At 46.0% G+C, this 20,729-nt stretch overlaps 1 protein-coding gene across 9 annotated transcripts; it reads right to left on the bottom strand.

Moving 5' to 3' along the window:
- Positions 1-878: 878 nt before the first annotated feature.
- Positions 879-19,401, bottom strand: fcho2 (FCH and mu domain containing endocytic adaptor 2). Of its 9 annotated transcripts, none has more exons than XM_037265138.1 (30): positions 19,014-19,401; positions 15,868-15,959; positions 15,359-15,433; positions 15,154-15,295; positions 14,910-15,062; positions 14,671-14,775; positions 14,241-14,339; positions 13,175-13,271; positions 11,063-11,107; positions 10,915-10,984; positions 10,818-10,839; positions 10,559-10,615; positions 10,172-10,229; positions 9,854-10,029; positions 7,718-7,742; positions 6,992-7,031; positions 6,664-6,749; positions 6,177-6,239; positions 5,552-5,956; positions 4,779-4,888; positions 4,581-4,710; positions 4,331-4,405; positions 4,133-4,189; positions 3,672-3,783; positions 3,397-3,552; positions 2,659-2,791; positions 2,383-2,582; positions 2,200-2,264; positions 1,829-1,993; positions 879-1,698 (listed from the first exon to the last, which is right to left on the bottom strand). In XM_037265138.1, exons 1-30 carry the CDS (start codon positions 19,044-19,046, stop codon positions 1,676-1,678), a joined length of 3,069 nt encoding a protein of 1,022 aa, XP_037121033.1. In that variant the 5' UTR covers positions 19,047-19,401; the 3' UTR covers positions 879-1,675. The 9 variants fall into 9 exon arrangements, with proteins under 9 accessions (XP_037121033.1, XP_037121032.1, XP_037121034.1 ...); XM_037265137.1 differs by having other exon boundaries at positions 4,133-4,192; XM_037265139.1 differs by lacking the exon at positions 6,177-6,239 and having other exon boundaries at positions 4,133-4,192.
- Between the last annotated feature and the right edge of the window lie 1,328 nt (positions 19,402-20,729).

The following is a 20,729-nucleotide window of genomic DNA, read 5'->3' on the forward strand; positions in this document are numbered from 1 at the left end:
ATCGAGAAGGAAGTCACCGTGGTGGCTCTGAGCTCAGTGTGAAAGCAAAGAAATTCCCTTTTTATCTTCACTGCTAGATCAACAAGGGATTTTATTGCACGAGAGCATAATGTCAAAATATTTCCATAAAAATTCTCACACAGGAGTTGCTGTTGCTTGTTGGATACGGCAGACTCTCGCAAGTTTTTGGCCGGGGGAAAAAAATAGTTTGCGTGTTTTAAACAGGGAGGGTGGCGGGGTCAAGTGCGGGAAGAGTGCAGTGTCAAATAAATAAAAAATGAACACTTTTCGACAAAGAAAGTTTTGCATGTTTTGTTGTTTTCATCTTAAAAACTTAAGAACAGTAATTTGGTCTTCTATCCATCTATCTAAAAATTACTTTATATTGTTTAAAATTTTGGGGAGCAATTTGGCAATTTGTCTTTTTGTTCAGATTTTTTTTAGATTTTGTGTTGGGGTGGGCTATGACGAAATTTTGCCAAAACAATTTTTGATGTGACATTTACAAAGAAGCATAAGAAAACAATTTGAAATAAACGACACCAAGCTTAAAGTAGTCATTCATATATTTGTATATATATTCATATATTACAAATTTAATACAGGCACAGTGAGAATTCATTACGGAGACAAAAAAGTGGCTGATACTTGTAAAAAAATGTACAATGTATGAGAATCATTTACACAAATTTGCTTTAAAAAAAGAAACTCTGTTAAATACAAACACAAAGAAAAAGTGACCAAAGATAGCGGCTCGTAAATACGACGTCTTTTCTTTCCATTTCTGTTGTTGAGGGCGAGCAAGTACCAGCTTGCTAAAAGTGGCGCTTCATATCAGATACTTCAAATGGACGATTCCGATCGGGCGTCTATTTTTTTGTGTGTGTCTAAGTTAGACAAAGCTAGCGCTCGACAAAATATAAAGACGACGAGACACCGGGACCGTAAGGCTGGAGAAAACGCCTCCGATCGGCAATTTTCCTTTTTTCCGGAAGACGTCCTTTCCGTATCCTAACAAGTGACGCTATCGTTCAGGCTGATGGGGCACAAAATGTTGAAGGAAAACAAAACCCCCCAAACAATCTTCAAGTTTTGTTGAAAGGCTACAAGTTAGTTTCTTAAAGCATTGCAACGCCTTTACAGTTGTTTCCAAAAACATTTCAAAAGAGCCCTGAAACCCAAATGCGCGTTTCAAAAAGTTTTACAAGGAGGCACTGGGGTCCTTTTTTTTCTGCCTTCTCTTTTTTTGTGCTACGAGACAACGCGCCCATCATTGCACGTTTAAAGAGCAACAAAATACTCTTTTAAAGATTTTTTTTTTAGCTGTTAATATTTACACAGTGTGCGGCGTTACGGTCAGAGAAAAGAAGAGTGCCTGGAAAGATTGTTAGTGCACATGTTTTTTTTTCTCCCATCTTCCTTTTTTTTTTTTTTGATTTCAAACATACAGCGATGAGCTCAAGAAAATGCTGGAGTATAAAGAGCCTGAAAATACGCTACACATGCCCTCCCGCCCCCCAAAGCTCACCTTGGTGTTGCTTTAATTTCTTCTCCATTCAACAGTGTTCAGTACTCAGTGCTGCTTTATTGTAGTGATTCCCACCGGCGGCAGGGGGTCCTGGGCAACTTATGTTTAAAGCAAGATAAGGCCATTTTTTTTTTTCTGAGAACAGTCTCAGAAATCTGCCATATAGCGACCTGAGAGGAGAAAGACGCAGCAATGTTCATATAATTGTAATGAGTTTTTCTGTTGTGATATATGGCCTGTTCTCTTGCTACTTGATTTTGGACTGCATAAAGTTTTTTTTTTGTTTGTGTGTGGGCCTACCTGTGGCGAACCTCTTCTTGCTGAGCGATAGCCTGTAGCCGCTGCCCTGCAGCTCCATGTCAACGCCCGACAGCGTACTGCCCTCACTCATGAATTGCACCGCCAGCGTGGACGGGTTGGACGGCCCATTGGACAGCTCAAATTTGGCCCGCAGGGAGCCGGCGCCTATCCAGAAAAGAAAACAGACAATGACGCTAGTTTAAAAAGTTAATACGGCGGCTTACGAGCGAGCCGACTTTATACGAGCACTAACTATAGTGGCAGCAAAATGCAAAAAAGTTTTTCAATTTGATGTTGCTAGCCCAATGCTAAATCAAAAAGCAAAAACACCATAGAAGTGCGAGCAAAATTTGCTTAAATCAAGGCAACACCTTCGTTCTCAGACTTTTCCGAGATGTCGCTCAGCTTCCAAAGACATTTATTCTGCTCTGCGTTCCTGAAAGGACACCAAGAAATGCACACATAAAACATAAAAGTGTTTTTCACACCAAATGATAGCTCAGAAGCCCATCACTGGCAGTTTTGTTTTCTTGGTGCGCACGTGCTGGTCTCACCAGAGGGCGACGGGCAGCGACTGCATGCTAGTGACGCCTCCGTCCACAGGCACCAGGATCTGCGGGTTGCCGAGCGGCCCCGGCGTGGTCATGGCGTCCGGGTTGTAGCGGTAGTCCACACGCAGGTCAGTGGAGCCCGGGGTGCACTTCCAGTACACGGCCAGGTTGAGCGGTGTGGAGCGGATACCGTCCGACTGCACCTGCACGCCACAGCGGCGGCGGCGCTCACCTCAGCTGGCCCGCTTTTGACTTTGTGTGGTGCGGCGAGCAACGGACCTGGTACTTGAGGATGTCCACGTTGTAGTAGGAGGCGGCGGGGTTTTGCTCGGAGATTTTCCTGAGGTAGGCGGTCAGCGCTTGCATGTTGAACCAGAAGTCCCTGGACTCCGAGTCGCCCTGAGACGGATCGCTGCACGACACGAGACGCGCAAACGTGGTAGGTCACAACGCCTCGCACGCGTACGAGGAATAACGCTGCGCTCAATTATTCATCACTCCCTCACTTCTCTGCCCGTGTCAGCTTTGTGTGTGAAGATGCCCGTTGTGTACTAGCAGCTACTAAATCATGGATTCCGTTTGATTCAAACTGAAGACGTCTCCTTCACCTAATTCCACCGCGAGGATTAAAGTTATTATTATTTTTTTTTTATAAAGTTATTTATTTAAAACGAATATTTGTAATCATCAACAGACTGACTTCTGGTCTTTTTTACTAATACCACCTGCAACAATTAACATGCTGATGACATCACAAAACGCCAGAGCAGACACTTTCAATTTTTTTTTTTTTTCCTACACAGTAAAGCGCAGGCTGACCGCAAGCAGGAGCGAGCGCTAAATGGAGCGGACGGGCCACGAAGCCGGTCGATGTTTGCTATTGCAGGCGCACGTCTGCTGGAAACCTTTTGCCTGACAGCTTAATGACACGTTCAGATCTGCCCGATAATTCAATTAGACTAATTCACGCATTCCCCGTGGCTTAAACGATGGCCCCGTGCTTCCGAAAAAGGTTACCTGAAGAGGAGCTGCTGGTTGGGGAGGATCTGTTCCAGCCGGCCGGTGTTCTTCAACTTGAAGGTGAGGACGGCGGGCGAGGGGTTGCCCGTGAACACCTTGATGATGCCCGAGGGGAACGACAGCGTCATGTCGCCCGTGATCTTCACGATGCACCTGGAGGACAACGTGTGGAAAAGGCTCAGAAGACTCACAATTGTGTTGAGAGTGGCCAATTAATGATGCGTGGCGCTGACACCCAAACTTTGCAGTGAGCCAGGTGAGGCGAGACTCACTTGGTGGGGTCGGCGCCTTTGAAGTAGGCATTGACAGACTCGGTGAAGGCCACAGCGATGGGCAACGCATCCTGGGACGCCAGCGTCACAGGGCTGGGACCGCGGGACGTACCTGCAAGACAACGAGACCAGGAAAATAAATATCGACTCAGCTGTTATCATTTTTTTTGCTATTAGAGGAATAACGACCATATTATCAAGCTAGGCTTATTTGTTATTTGCTAAATTGCTAACAAGACTCAATATTTTGTAAAGGAGCTCTTTGCCGTTCACAGCCATGCTGTTAGACCACGTGCTTCGCAAAAACACGGCTCAGCTCGGTTAGCAACATTTCTGTTCGTTAGGATGTCGAGATGCGAACATGTCATTCGCTACATTCGCACAAAACGAGTGGATGCTGTTGGAGTGAGTGGGAGAGCAGGCGGTAAAGACGCAAGGAGGGAGAGGGCCGTCCCGGATACCTGCTGGTGTTTCACATCGCCTCTCAAAGGTGGGCAGCTTGGAGACAAACATGTCGTCTTCTTTAATCCAAACAAGGAAAGGAGGAGGACACAAACATGAGAGGACCGAGTGACAAATGCATACTATATATCGCACTCTAAACTTAATATTGACACAACATTTGAGTGTCGCAAATGGTTTGGGAAGGACAAACTCACTTTGACTAAAAGGGAAGAAAGAAGAAAAACAAGACGAAGGAGAAGATGAGACTTCCGACACGGGAACATTGGGGCCTGCCAGATGGGGAAGAGGGAACAGGAAGTGGAAAAGGACACGGCACTTCACAAAAACGTAGAAATTAACAATACGACAGAAAACAAAGAAAAACATTGGGAGCCAAAGAGATTTAAGAAAAGAGAGATGAACGTAGAAGGGATTAAGGTGACGGCAAAATGGCTGGCTTCTCACCGACAGTGGGAGTGTTTGCGGCGCTGAGCGAGGCGTTGGATGACAGCGACGACGAGCTCTCGGCGCGGGCCAGTGGCGCGGCGGGGGGCGGGCTGGCGCCGGGCGCCTTGGGCGGACTAAAAGGTCTCGCCTGGGGGAAAAAAAACAAAAAACACAAGTCATCACTCCAACTGTTTTCAACTGTTTATTTCTACTCACAATTTCATTGATGCCGCCGAGTTTTCCCGTGGGGAGTTTGGGTCTGGAGGAGGGTCGGGGCGGCGGCACCAGCGCGCCCGACGTCAGAGGGGTTGTCGGACGGTTGGGAGCTAAAAACACAAGATGACAATTAGTAGCAGCAAAAAAAAAAAACGCAACGTGCAGATTTGCTGCGAGGATGATTCATTAGTTGCATCTCAAGCCAAAATCAAGTGAAAGTCAGGCTGACTAAATTCAACACACAAACAAGAAAAAACAGGCAGCAGGTCAAAGTTAAAAAAATACATTCAAACACAAGAAAAAAACAGGCAGCAGTCTAAATTGAAAAAATACCAAATAAAACAAGCAGCAATTGAAATAAATAAATGGGGTAAAAACTAACACATAAATTCACAATTCCAATGAAATAACACACAAAGTATTAAAAACAGATAAACACAACAAATGAATGAAAATAAAAAACAAGCCACAAGTCAATTAAAACAAAGTACACAATGACACACTAAAATAAAAAATCAGGTCGCCAAAAAATACATTTCAATAAATCCAAATCAATACATAAAACTCTAAGAAAACAAAAAAAGCTGATTAAAATTGATAATAGGCAAGAAAAAAAATCAACAGGCTAGTATTCAAAAATATGTTTAAAAAAGTACATTAAAAATACAACACAAATCATAATAAGGCCTAAAGAAATACAACGAAACCACACAAGCCATCAAAGTAGCTGAAAGTGCAAGCGTGCGGTCCGAACGGTGTTGCAAAAACATTACCCGGCAGTATTTGCGCGGCCCCTTCGCTCGAGCCCAAGAACGTGTCGGAAAACCCTCTGACGGCTTTTCCGTAGGCGTCGGCCGAGTCGTCCGACAGAAAGCGGCTAGCCCTCCCGGGCGCCCGCCACCCGGGAGCCTTCTTGTCCCCGAAGGCGATCCACTGGCTTTGGGCCCACGACACGGAGGACAGGGCGTCGGCGGCGCCGTCGCCTGATGCGCCGCCGGCGTCCGCTTCAGGCGGCAACCTGATGGGGGCGCTGTGCGCCCGGGCGGGTGGCGGGCGGGTCGTTTGGAAAGGCGCCTCCGGCGAGTCCCACGGCGACGACGTGGATGACGAGAACGACGAGACGTCTTTGGACCGTTCGGCCAAAGGGGGCGAGCACTCGGGCGCCGTTTCTGCCAAAGCTTTTGGAGAAACAGCGGTCCAAAGCAAAAAATACGGCCCATATAGAAAATGTCAACACACCCCTGTTTCAAACGCTTCATTTTTTTTTTTTATCTTATTCCACTGGACAGTTTATTGCCACATGACGGAAATAAAAAAAATAAAATAAAATTAGTAGACGATGTTAAGAATAATCACACAACAGCAAACCTAACTAAGGGTGGCGCGGGAGAATTGTACCTGCCGTGGCTTGTGACTCTCGCGTCAGAAAAGATGGAGAAGAGAGGACAATACAGGCAAGGTCTGCCGAGAGCAAGTACACATAAAAAAACATTCCCAAAATAATAATTGACTCATTCAAAACCACAGTGAAAAGTGAAGGAAGAATAAACAAACAAGAACTCTGTCGTGATCTTAGCCGAGATAATCACCAGTTGCTCTTTTTGACTTTGAAGCTTTGACAGTAACGAGACGGTGTTTGACAACATACGTGCCGGGGGGGCTTTCACGGCCGACCCGCTCGACCCCGACGAGGTGCCAATTAACGGCGGATTACAGCTGAGCCTGGGCGGCGGCTCAAAGCCGACGTCACGCCTCCGCAAAAGCGCCGCACGGAAGTAAGCTGAGCTATCCCACGTCAAGTGACTCAAAATAAGAGAAAGTGTGTGTGTGTGTGTGTTGTCCCAACTACGAGCCGGACATCCAAAAAGTGTAAATGTTTGTTTACCTGCGGACGTGGCCACGGGTTGGGAGGAAGCTGCGGTCAGAAAAGGGCCGAGCGGATCCAAGGACAGGAGGTCATTGTTGCTCAGTCTGCCACGCACACCAGATAGGAAGAAGTCATTAGAACAATTTGGAAAGCAAGATCGATTGACTAAATGTGAAAATAATTGAGTCAAGACATTTCAACTTTTTCTTTTTTTTATCCTAATTTATCTTTTTTTAGCATCTAAACACATCCTGACTCAGCCAATCAAAGTGGCCCTTGAGTGCCAAAGTTTAACCCGGCTGCCAAGACATATAAAGAAAGCAAAAAAGTAGGTGGCGCCACTCACTCGTATGAAGCCGGCACTCGCGCTTTGGCTAGCTCGTCACCTGCGGGGAGGAAAAGAACAATTTTCAGCCACGGGTTGCTCGCCAGTTGCCAGACAGACACACGGTTGTCACACAAGGAGTGTTAAAAATCGATAAAAGGACGCTCGCCAAATCCTGATTAATTGTATCCGGGTCACCCGGCAACCGCTCCGGATCAACTGGATCCAGATGAGCTCAGTCACATCTGAATCGCGTCAAATCATTTAAAAAATTGGATGTGCACAGAAATTACTTTGACATGGCAAATGTACACAGACAGAATAGGTGCCGTTTATTTTGGATGACATCATCGATGCGTTTCCTCAGACCAATAGCTGCTCAAAAGCTCGACTAATCAAAACACAACCTTTCCGGGGGAAAAAGAAAAAAAAACCTTTCCGAATTGATAGCGGCTGTTTTTCCAGCGGGACCCGTCGGAGCAAAGACAGATAACCCATCTGGGAGCCAAAAACGTCGGGGGGATTATTTGTGACATGTTAAAATACAAGCGGCCAATTAAGCGATTAATCTCCCGTTCGCGCCGGCGGGAGACAAACACACGCCGACGCTGGCGTGCCCGGGAAAAGAACAGCTATTTGCTTTTTTTCCCCGGGACGTGTTGCTCTTGGCTCGGCTTTCTGGATGAAGACTTTGAGAAACAAGCGCCTGGTTTAAAAGCACTTTTTGGGGGAGGAGAAAATACTCACTGGATTGGTTCCTCCGCATTTGACCCTGAAAAAAAACAGATTGAAACAGTCAATTTATTTGGGGTGTTAGTTGTTTTTTTTTTTTAATACTTTATATTTATATTTTATTATTTACCAAGTGTACACAATGAACTTTATCCTGAACTTTAACTTTTTTTTTTTTCACCTGCTCAGTGCCAGCCGGGAAAAATAAAGCTTTCAAAAGCTGAAAAAAAAAAAGGAATTAATTACACCCAATGGTCGGTCGGGGAGCGAATGGGCCGGTAAATCAAGCTTAATGTTGTTGGAAGCCATCGCTCGGGGACGACCAGACTAAAGCGTAAATCTGCAGTGTCAGGCCGCGTAACACAAGATGCTCGGCTCTCCTCTGCGCGAGTGTGTGTGAGAAACAACAAAATGGCTCAGATGAACACAAACCAGGCCAGGTTCCGTCCCACCCGGCACCAAGCAGCAAATGGGTTCAATTACGGCTCTCGTCAGTGACCGCACACACATACGCACGTGCGTATAAATAGAAAAAGAGGTGGAGGGAGAGCCAAACAGGAGGTGGGGAAGAAAAAAAAGAGACATTTCAATAATTGACACCAGACGACGTAATTGTGTCAGCAGCCGAGAGGATGATGGATGGCGACTTTAATGGGGAAACCTCCTGTCAAAATAAACAGGAAGTGACACGGGGCGCCCGTCCGGGCAGTGCTGCACAGGTGACAAATTCGGGGCTCGCGGGCTAGACTGACCAAAAGAAAAATCATGACCAAACCCGGGTCAAATGATGAGGTGATGACTATAGCTGCCCACACAAAAATAGCCTGAAAGCGATGCTTGAGTAAATAAAATAACTCTGAAAATACCTGACGTAAACTTGAAGCCAAACCAGATTCCCAACTGAGAGTTTGCCGGTAATAACTCGGACAGGGGCCAAAAACTTCAGAAATGGATGCTTTAAAAAGAAACATATCTGGAGTGTGTAAAGTGTGTGAGGAGAAAGAACGTAAACAGAGGAGCGAAAGAGAGGTGGAGGGCAAAGATGGAGAGTGTGCCCTTTCCTTGCCACGCCAAGCCTGGCACGCACACACAACTTGAATATTTAATGAATTATTTTCAGAGCGAGTGAGGCTGTGTGTGTGTGTGTGTGTGTGTGTGTGTGTGTGTGTGTGTGTGTGTGTGTGTGAGAGACCATCTGCTGCCACATATTCCTTTAAATGCATGTGTGTTAGAAAAAGTTTTAGAGAGTTAAAACCAAAAAAAGAAGTATAAAAATACAACTATCAATAATTAACAACTGCTGGATAAATGCAGAAGCAAGTCTGAACTAAGCTAAAGAAGGCAAAATTTGGGAAATCTTTTTATTCTAAAACAAAAACACCAAACATGTCTTAAATATATTTTGTTTTGTATATTATACGATTATTCAACTGTCATTTATGTACTTTTGCATTAAAACAAATTTCTATAGAGAGACAAAGTTGATTTTATGTTTAAAATGTTTTTCATGTGAAATAAAATAAAAAGTCATTAAATACAAAAAAAAAAATATTAGAAGGGGTCGAACTGTCAACAAAAATGGTGTGAGGGTTTGTCTGACCTGCATTAACAAGAATTACCATGTTACATCCAGCAGAATTAATTTTTTGTTGGCTAAACACACAGCAGGTCGCATTGACCCATGCAGATTGTCCAAACTAATTCCAGAAATATTAGTTGAAAATCCCCAAGTCAAGGTAATATATCCGGAGAAATGTTCGTAAACAGAATTTAACTTTGTGTGCTGCTAAGTCGCCTGCCTGGCGGGGTGGGGGATTCTGGGAGGGGGTTGTGGCGGTGGGGGGGGGGGCAGCAAAGCAATCACGTAAAGCCGCATGTGACTCACGAGCTAATGCTCAAGCGCTTGTTAAGTATAAAAATAAATGCCTTGAAAGGCCAGGAATGCCACCGGCGTTCTGTGCTCAAGCATGACTACAACATTCCCCTGACGCCCTCTAGCGGTGCAAAGCGGGAGCACTGGGCACTGACAAAACATGTGGCAGGATTTTTCTGAACGCCTGTGGCTGTAAACGTGCTATGTAGGATTTATGAAAGAAACAATACTTATTCACAAGAAAGCAAAAGGAAAATCCCGTTTGCAGACGTACGTACCGAGGTAGATGGCGACAGGACAATGTTGCCGATGGAGGCCTTGAGCTCGTCGATGGTGGCCCGGTTCTGGTCCGTGCCGTTGTTGGCTTGCACGGGCTTGATCTCCACGTGGAACTTGCGTGGCTCCTCCTCATCCTCTGAGTCGCTGGACGAGTAGAAGGAATTCTCTTTGGCATGTTGGCCCCGTCACGTTAAGGAAGTGACAGGAGCAAAAAGGAGAAACAAAAAATGTACTGACTAAGGCAGGGATTTTTTTTTTTTGTCTTATAAATCAAATGACAATTAGAAAAAGGGCAATAATATCGTCTCGAAGGATATCATTCCCGATGGATTCCGGCCGGATGCAGAAGCCCTCGTCATCGACTCGAGGAACATTCTGCAAAAGGAAAAAAAGAACAACAAATAAATCATATCAGCGAGGAGGCAATCACGAGGTTATAAAAAATGTCAACCTGAGCCATCAATTGAAAGTCACTGTGTCAAACCAACATCATACGGTGGCTACAAAATGTTTGTACTCAATTATGAGGCGTCTATTTGCGTTAGAACAAAAAAAATATTCCAGCAGAGGCGGTTATTTGAAGAAATACGGTAACTGTGCAAGAACTGGCGAGTAAGACTTCATCATTTATTACAGACGACTGTGACGTGTGAAATACCATGCTGCAATGTGTGCTTGTGTTGTGTGTGCGTTGGCTTGCTTACAGCGTTCTGAATGTCTATGGCCCCGTAGTATCCGGGGGGAGCGCCGTTGGCGGCGTTCTACGAGCATAAACAAAGACAAGCGCAATGAATGAATGAATGAGCAAATCTGCAAAACAAACAAGAGGGAAGCAGGGAGAGCCGGCCGGCCGGCTGGCCTGCCGGGGACAGAGAGCGAGTCACATGTCGGAGTAGTACGAGGCGACGCTAAATGAGCGCCGCTCCGCTCGACACGGCCGTGAAGAGGAACCCGTTCACTCACACTTTCTGCCTCCGTCGATTCCCTGCCAGACAAAACGGCGTCCATCAACATGTCTGAAAATGTGATAAGGCAGCGCCGCTTTTCACGGCAAACTTACGTGGAGTCTGCGTCTTTGTCTTTCCGGCGCCCCGGGATGCCAAACGGCTTTCTCCTCCTGGGTTTGGCACCTTTGACAAAACACAATGTCGTAGATTTAAACAAACGTGGCATCGTATGTTTATGAATGGCCAAACTATATGTCCTACCTTCGGTAGCGATGGCAGCGTTGCACTCCTCAAACTCAATGGGCCCTAATGAGGCGCAAAAACATTTTTAGGTTCATTTGGCACACAAAGGGTCAACGGGCCGCCGCTGCGAACCCTGCGAATGGACATCACGCAAGAGTCGCACACACAAAAACGCACACGAGGGGGAGGCGGAAGGGAAGTTGGCGTGCGGCGCGGAGTGGATGCAAACAGAGCCGAGCCCAGCCCACGGGGCAGACGGGGTCAATGACCGAGTCAAACGGACGTCTGGTGGCCGTCGCGGCCGGGAACCCCCCAACAAAAATCAGCTTTTGATTGACAAAATTCATCTATTGTTGCTATAGCATCATATAAAGTAGAGTGCGCAGACATGACAGAGGACACGCAAGGTCTCGTAACCTCATTAGATTAAGACAAACAAATCCGCGATTACATGCCAGCAAGTGTCGGAAGCCACGCGAAGAAAAGTGCTCAGTCGGCTTACGGGACGGGACACCCTTCTCGACTTAGCGCATCAAAAATCAATATAAACGCAGTTACATAAGGCTCGTGCTGCACAAGAAAAGTTGCACACAAGTGAACTCCAGCGTCAAGGTGGAGCACTCACTGTCGCGAGGAGCCAACACGGCCTTGAAGACGGACGGGAAGTGCGTTTTGGAATCAGAGCAGCTAGCGGAAGAGGCAGCACCCCGCGGCGACGCACCGCGCTACGCTAACGCGTCGTGACCTGAAAAGAACAAAAGCCGCTCGCAACGTATACATTAGCCGCGCCGTCAGCGAGCGCCGTCCTCTGGGGAGGGGAGGGGGGGTGCTCCATTGATGCATTGTTTGGCGTGCGGCGGCGCCCCGATGTGAAGCGCAGGCAAGCGGCGAGTCACGAGAGGCGCCCATCACGCCAAGTCAAGTGGATAAAGTACACCGATGACTGATCTACTCTACTGTGCAATATCGGACTAACACACGCACACTCATTGGCTGCACGCACTACTGTTTGTGTGTGTGTGTGGTTCATGGCAATCGAAACACAATTGACATTCAAGAATAGCAGATCACACGGGAGGATGGACAGATGCTGGAATCAAACTCGTTGGGACATTGAACTGACAGCTTGTGTGTGTATCCGTGTGTGTGTGTGTTTCCAGGAGATATTATTGACTCGCCTCTACTGACGTTTGTTTATCTGAGGAAGATGTTTCCTTTTTTCTCTGGACTTAGTCAGGAGGGCACTCGTGCATGAGCAGCGGATGCTCCCCCCCCCATCTTCAAATCGCATATGCTTGGCATGACACTGGCGGGGCGGGTCGCTTTTGCTTGAATTGAGGTGGGCGGGGGGGGGGGCAGAGTTTGCGTGTCTGGCCGGCCGCCAGTTGACAGCTCAGCTGGATATCGTTGAACACTCCAAACGCTCCCCCCCTTCACCTCCTCGCAGCGTGTCACTTTGGGATCGTTTCCGCAATAAAAAGGTGATTCAAGCTCGCTGGCTGAAGCGGAGGTGGGAAAAGGTCGGCCCGCGGGCGACACGCGGCCCGCTTTGTTTACACACACACACACACACACTGCAGAGGTGAGCCGCCTGCGTGCCTGACGTAATGCCACGCATGAGTGGAGATGGGGGGTGGAGGAGTGGCGCTGGTGAAGGGGCGGAGACGTCACAGCCCTCGGGGGCTTTAAATATTCACACGCATCACATTTCGGGGGGAGATTAGCATATTGGTGACACAGTTTGTCTTCAGTAGCATGATGAAAGTGCATCACAACAAGGTGAAGAGCGGGGAGGGTATATTGTGGGCAAAGTTTACACAAGAGTCATTGTTGAGCTTTGACCTGGCCGAAAAGTTCGGCCGTGCCCGCTTAAGTCAAAGCCCCCCACGTGACGCACGCTTACTGGAATGCCGAGCCAGCCCGCCCGCCCGCCTACCTTGACGGCGGATTAGCACGATGGAGCGTGATGGCCGCTCGGCTCCGTAGCGCCGCCGCCCACAACTGACCTGATGATTATTGGACTGAATTCGTAAAACGCAACGCTGGCCGAAAGCGCAACACAGAAATCCCACAAAAAAAATAAAAAATCTAAACTAAACCTTGCCCAAAAAAAACACACAAATGTCTTACCTGGTCTCTCCTTGCCAGTTCCTTTGCTTTCAGCCAGTTTCTGTATTAAGCTCTCCACTGAGGTGTTCTCCACGTTTCTCACAAATTCATTATGAACCTGCAACATGGCAAAAAAACATCTATTTATTAAAAGAAAAACAAAAACATGTTAGTCCTTTGCAATCATAAAAAAAAAGAAATCACAAATGCACAACTGTTGCCAGCGTCGCCCCCTTGTGAGCACAGGAGGCAGTGCGGCGCCGTTTGTTTACAGAGCGGATGCCACGGACAGGCTCGGAGGAACCGGAAAAGCGCCGAGTGCCCGTGTCACCATCACGCCATTTAGATGTGCGTGACTCTCACACAAACACACACGTATGGAACACACACGCACACACACACCCTGGCCCTGAGGGTCCTGTGGAGAGGTGGAGTGCATTAGCTTTGTGAGGAGAGCATGTTAGACGGAGGGTGAGGTGTAGGGTGAGAGAGGGGGGGGCATGCTCACGCAAGCTGTCAGGTGCTGCTGCCATGAAGAGGGAGCGCGCACACACACACAACTCTCCGTGGAGGCTTCCTTCAAGGCATCCTCGCTCTCACAAACACACACTCGAGCTCACTTACAAAAACAAACACAGCACGCGCACTGACAGATACACCTGCCACACACAAACACACGCACACACTTGGTTCCCATCTAGCCCTTGAAAATAGATTTTTGCCCCCCCCCCCCCAACTGTCCTCTTTCTCTTCTCACGCTTTTACTCTCCGAGTTGGAAAGAGATTCCGGCTTGGTAGTGGAGCGCCTCTCGGTGAACCACGCAAGAAGCGCAACGCAGCGGGCACTTCCCCGCTGCGTCTGCTTTCCAAGTTAGCAAACAAGCGGAGACGCCGCCGGGAAGTGTTTTCGATTGCTTCTGATCACTTATTAATTGCGGGGCGCGGAAGGCTGAAAGGCGCGTTTCCTGCATGCCAGTTAAACAATTAGCGAGATCAAAGCTGACGGTAATTGCCACGACGCCCGGTGAACCGCCTGGCTAACCTTCGCCGCTGGAATGTTCCGGAGCGTGCGCGAGTGTGCACTCACCTCCCCGATCTGGACGTGCGTTTCGTCCACAGACTGCGAGTATGACTGGATGATGTCCTTCATGTGGAGGACGTGGCTTTCTTCAATGTCCTGGAATTTCTGTAATCAAACGACACAAAACATTCAAACCAAAAGTGGCCAACCTAAAAAAAAAAAAGAAAAAAGGTTTTTCTTACTTTGGCAACAATTTGCTCTATGCGCCCCCACCAGTCTAAACAGTGTTCTGACTAACGTTGGACTAAGAATGCATAAATGTTGTGGCCTTATAGCGCCCTCTGCTGGCGACTGAAGTTGACATCACACTGCCCTCAGGATCTCATTGCAAACGTTACGAGAACAACCCCAGAAATCAGGCGCGAGGAAAGAGGCGGTTCAACATATTATTGGGTTGCTTTTTTATAATATTTAACTTCACATGAAGTCATCATACCTGAGCTGTTTCCTTCATTTTGAGTTCAAAGTCAGACTTGGCGTAGGCGTATTTCTCCACATACGACTTGTAGGTCTCTGTGGCTTTTTTGGCTTTTATCCCCGCCTGAAAAAAAATACAATAAACAGGTCAGGTTTTACAAAACCAACAGAAGAATATCCAGTTTCAGCTGGGTCCATTATGTTTGGTATCAGGTGTGTTTGGTGCCAGGGGATGAACCCGAGCTTTCCCGGTCCTACCTTGTCCACGTCCCTCTGGGTGGCGCCTTCTTTGCGGAGGCGCTCCTGCTCCACTGTTTTGGTGTTGTAGTTCTCCTTGGACTTCTGCAGGGCCTGCCCGGTGCTCTGGATGTTCTGGACGGCCTCCAAGGTGGACGCAACCTCTTCTTTTGTCTAAACATCGGCACAACAAAAACACGGTTATGTTTTAAATCAAAGATACTTGTATCGAATACTCAAAACCGAGGGACTGGGATATGCTCACCTTCTTGTGTGCTTTGGCCTGCTCGTCCACGTACTTGTGTACATCTTTGATGAGCTCCTGCAGCTTGCGCACCAGCTCCATGTGGCACATGGCCAGCTTCTCCGTGGAGCCCTTGAACAGCTCCCACACCGGAGCAAATGTCCTGCGGCGGAGAGGCACGTTGACGTACGTTCACCTCTTGTGATAAAAAGTGCGGTCGACTCACCCCAGCTGCGAAAAGTTCCCTGCCGTTTTGGCGAGCTTGGTCATGGACCTGGCGTACGCCTCTTCGATGACACTCCTGGAAGAAGAGAAAAATGTTTTAAAAAAAAAAAGCCTTTCCAATCTGACTTGATTGGGAGCTGACCGTTTTGCGTTTCTGCCACCAGAGGGCGACATAATGATGCTGTTATGTTACATATTATTGTTTAGGTGAAAATCACATACTATAAAACATCTCAATTACTACAGTACTACTTTATTCATCAAAGATGCACTTTTATCAACATCATTAGTCTTAATATTTTTATGATTGAACTATTATTTAGTTTTACATATTTGATCACGTTTCAATTTTCTTTGGCTTTGTGTGGCTTTTGTGTGACATCAAAATTTGGATTATGCCTTTGCTGTGTCAATTTTGTGGGCTATAATAAATAAAAAAAAGCCAATAGCTGAGGTAGAAGACAATACCTCATCTTACATAGTACAAATTAGATTTTTTTTTTTGTTTACCTCTCCCTGATGAAGTCGGTCAGCTCCTTGGAGGAAATCTGTCCATGTTTCATGTTGTGATAGAGCACGTCAAAGCCATTGTTCTTGTCACCCTGTTGAGAAACAAATGGAGGGATGTGAAAAACGTCATCTGTCGGCCGGCCCGGATTCTTCACCCACCGCCGAGACCTTTTCAAGTGCCCGCAGGCTTTGGAGTTGCCTCAGACTCAGCCTCGGGTCAAGTGTGCCCATCTCGGCCATGTTCAAGAAATATTTGGAGCGTCCAGAGTAAAGGTTTCTGCGAGACGGTCGGCGATATGCGTCTGCGGTACCGCCGGGCGACGGTGTCGACTTGCGCAAACATTTTAAAAATGCAAAAGCTGGCTGTGAATAATTTAAAATGTTGCCTTTGACTTGTTGAGTGATGCTTCGTGTGCAGGTGTAAAAAGGTGAAGCGTCTCCCGTTTTATGCCGAGTCATCAGACTTTCATCAAGCGTCAGCTTCATTTGAAAAAAGTGTTTGCTAGACTTCAGTCCAAGATAGCGGCACGGAACGCAACCTCAGCAAGCATCCTCATTCTTGCCGAGTTGTTTCCTTGTTCCTGTATGCGGTGCCGACACAGTCAGCACTTGGACATGGGTCACACAAGCCCCCCCTTTTCTCTTCTCTTCTTGCATGACGCTCTGAGCTCACTTCATCATAACTTCATTTGAGTCAAGGGGAAATGTTAGAAAACAAGTTTGGCGGTGTTTGCTGCCCGCGGCAAACGTGTTTAAAAACCGATGAGTCAGCAGCACAGCGCTCACGTAACCCTGGCACTAACAGAACGTTCACCATTTCTGTCCCGTTCGCTCAAAGCTCTTCTCACGTCCGGTTTAAGGTCAGAGCATTTTTGCCGAGGCCCTCCAAGGCCGCCACGCGCATCGATCGTGGGGAGGTGCAGAATGTATCGCGGGGGGGCTAAGTGGACTTTTATTTGGTCGGTTCATGTCCGGCCAGCCGGCAAGTAGACGCGGGAATGTTCAGGTAAGTGCAGTGGAAAAACACAGAATGGGAATGGCGCTCTCCGGGCAGCTTTTTGACAACAACATTTCCCAATCTTTATTGAGCCAAGGCACATATTTTACCTGAAAAAATAAAAACCACAACTAAGAATCTCACTGGCCTCAACACAATATTTTGATTCACGTTTGTGGAATAAAGGATAAACAGACTAACCCATCCTGTGCTGCCCTCTGCTGTTAATGGAAATTGACATTTAAGTGCCGATACAAAACCAAATGATATTTAAATATTCACATTGAATGCCTTGTGTATTTTTCTTTAAACTTGAATTACAACCTGATTGCACAACCTCCACCCCACCTTCCTCTTGAGACGGCAATATGATGAAACGCATCCGCTGCTGTCGTGGCGCCTCGGAAACATTCGATTCGCACCATTTGAGTTGCGCAATGGGTGTTTAGACACACACAATGCAGGCGAAGCGGCGAGCGGGCACTTGGCCGTCAACGTTGTCAGCGTAGATTGCGTTCTTGTCACAAATTTGGCATCCAAAGGACGCACGCTGCTTCCGACACGAGTATCTCTGATTTCTATTTGTGTGTGTGCGCTTTGGTTGATGATTTGCAGTCCAGTCAAAAGTAAACGGACGCGTCGCCGAGTGCCAGCGTGTGTGTGCGTGCGCTCGGCGCATGTTAAACACACAGCTGATCTTTGCCATCACTGGATTCTCTTGTGGCCGAGGCACAAAGGGCAGACTGACGGAGTCGCTGGCCTCCTTTCCATTTAGTTCGCCACCGATTCGGTGTCAGCGAGTGCATCTTCTATTGACTCCAAAGGCCTAATAAAGACAATATAAAAAGTGGAAGCACCCCTACTTGAGCGTAAGGGTTTGCAATTAAAAAACGAGATCAAGATAAATGAGTTCAAATGACTGTCGCGGAAACTAATCATAGAATAATCCATATTATTTTTTCACAGGCTGTCTTTCAAAAACATTCTCAAATCAGCGGCTAAGCATAGGCAACTGATACCAAATCAACGGATTTGTTGTTGTTGTAATGCAGAATTCCAGCCTAGGGGGCGACAGAAGCTGTAGATTGAAAATGAGGACTTTATTGGCAATTATAATGATAAAATTGTTTATATTGTAAAATGTTAACTGTATAAGGAGTATCAAAAATCTGTTAGACTTAAAATTTTGGTACAGGTTTTGGCAAGGATCATACAAGTTGACACACGCACTGGTCCGTGACTTTGACAGGCGTGATTTAAATCACCAACAAAAGGCTAGGTTTTTATTCTTTAATACGGTACTTGCCTATGTCCTATTTGAATATTTCCAGAAAATAACCTCCCAGACAACTTTTAAATACAATTTGATCACAGTAAGTTGACAGGTGCTTTTTGGCTTACTTTTTGTAATTTACTCAAAGCCAACATGTTTTAAAATGTGACTCATCTGCAGCTACTTTGCCCTTTAGAGAACGCCACTACTAATAAAAGGAGAAGAACATTAACATAAAAAGGTTAAAAAAGTGATCTGACTTAATATGTAAAATAGTGATAACTTGTGTCCTGCCTTGACTTGTTTGAGCTAGCATAGCCACGTCAGATCATGCTCGTGGTAAAGCGACCTTTGAGCATGGGAAAGACGACATTGCACGTCATAAACAGCTGCTTTTATACTAAACAACGACATCTCAAACGATTAGAAAGGGAGTCAATACGCGTTTTAAAAAGCATTCGAAACTTTCGAAACATCTGGCCTCTCACTGAAACTTCACGGAAGGAAGAAAAATGACGCGTAAAAGGCCCCCTAGAGGCTGTGATTGACAATCACGGCAGCCAATGGCCTCGTCGGAACGAGATGCGAGCGCGACAAGACGAGCCACGCCGGCCAATCGGTAGTGGTATAATGAAAAAGGGGCGGATCCGTTTGGATTTTCAAGCTTGGTGGGCTCTCGCTTTCCCTTCAAAGGCCCTGCCAAATTCCGGCGTTGGCTAAATAACACAAAATTGATAACAACAACAAGTAACGATAGCGAAATACTTCAGCCTGAAATAAAGTTTTTTTGTTGAGAAAACCAAATGTATACATACAAAATGAAACGAGAAAGACCAAAGACCAGGTGTAAACACCCCAAATTGAGACACAACCTACCCAGAAATTGTCCACGAAGTAGGGCGTAATCATTTTGTTCTCGTCGTCCTCTTCGCCGCCAACACTTGGGGAGAAACTTTAGTTTTGTCTTTAAAAAAAAAATGGCCAAATTCATCCACTACAAGCTCCCGCTTGGTTCCTGCTCCGTTGCTCTTTCTTCCCCCCGCCCCGTCTCGCCCCGTTGGGGTTCGCCTCCTTTCCTTCTGCACTCTTTTTTTCCCTCCTCCCTCCTCAGCCGACCAAACTCCACCTCTCCGCCCGCCCGGTCCCTCTTTCGGTTGTCCAAGTCGTCACTCGCTACTGTCGGTCGGCCAACAACGACGAATTGAACCAAACTGGGTTTTAATTGCGCTGCCTATCTATGGCGTACGGGAAAGCAAAAAAGAAAGAAGCCAAAGGCCGGGAAAGACGAAATGTAATGGTGCGTTCAGTGACGTTCAGGAAACTCTGAGATGCGTTTAGAGTCTGACGAAAAGCGTAAAACTGACTCAAGTGTCGTACAATTCCGACTCAATTCTCATGATGTATTTGTTTCAGTAATATTACGACTTTATTCTCGCAGCTTCCCCCAAAATCTTGCATAATGATGTCTCACCTTGGTATAATTACGGCTATGTTTATTACATGAAGGCATTATTATTTCAAAATTTAAGTGTGGGCACAACGGTAAATGAAAAAACAAAAGATGCACGTCATCATGTAAACGATTTATTGGAACAATGTACAGATTCAAGCAATGGTAACCAGTCTCACACCCACCACTATGTCGTCTTACAAATATTACAAAAACAGTACAATATATATTCTTTGCATGATTCAAATTATTTGGTGGCCCCAAAATTATTCTTAACCATTTTATCACAGCAGCTCATTAACGAACAAAAATGCAGATAGTCTATATCAGGTGGGCTAAGTTTGGTGCGCATAATACTTGTATTAACTTTGTTGTGTTTTTGTTGGTAAAAGTTTAGGTAATATCCAACTTTGCTGGTCAAATTGACATTCATGTAAAATTATGGCTATTTCTGGAAAATTGTGGCTTTTTTATAGAAGTTAACACCATTTTGGTCAAGTTCCAACTTTACATTGTGTGAAATTATGAATACTGCAAAAAGTGGTGACTTTCATGAAAGTATGATTTAGAAGAATTATGACTACTTTTGTAAAGTTATGACCTTAGTCTCCTAACGTTCTAATATTGTATTTCATGAATATAATGGCAGTCAGATTAGGAATATCATACAATTACAATTTCATTGTATTCTTTTATTGTCATGAATATGATTTTTTTTCTACAAGATTTAACTGTTATGTAAAATGTCATGATTCTAATGATGACTTTTTTATGACTTAAAACTTTACAACTTTTCCTGAAAAACAAAACAAATTCTTTATTTTGCCAATAGTTTTACTTCAGTTTCATAAAGTTCCAACTTCATGCATTTGGCCACATTATGACCGTTTAACTCAACCATTTTAACATCTTTTTACAACCGACTTGCCGATGAGAACATTTAAAAAGGACTTTTGTCAAAGAAAAAACACAAGTTCTTAATGTTACTTCTGTACACAAAGGAAAGGAAGGGGGGCAGGCTTCAAACACTAAAACCGGCAAACACAAATGACCTGAGGATCACATGTAGAAAACATCTTCAAGTAGCAAAATCGCCAAGAACATGCACACGCACACACTCACACAATCGAGCAGCAACCACA

This window comes from Syngnathus acus, chromosome 12 (assembly GCF_901709675.1).
Source record: "Syngnathus acus chromosome 12, fSynAcu1.2, whole genome shotgun sequence".
NCBI classification, from domain to species: Eukaryota; Metazoa; Chordata; class Actinopteri; order Syngnathiformes; family Syngnathidae; genus Syngnathus; species Syngnathus acus.

Bases quoted from the DNA above. Each gene is read 5' to 3' on its own strand.
- fcho2 (XM_037265137.1), bottom strand. From the start codon at position 19,046: ATGATTACGCCCTACTTCGTGGACAATTTCTGG. The intron at 14,340-14,670 runs GTATGATGACTT...GTTTGATTACAG, and splicing joins AAATGAAGGAAACAGCTCAG to AAATTCCAGGACATTGAAGA. The intron at 4,406-4,580 runs GTGAGAAGCCAG...CCCATCTGGCAG, and splicing joins CGCAAACACTCCCACTGTCG to GCCCCAATGTTCCCGTGTCG.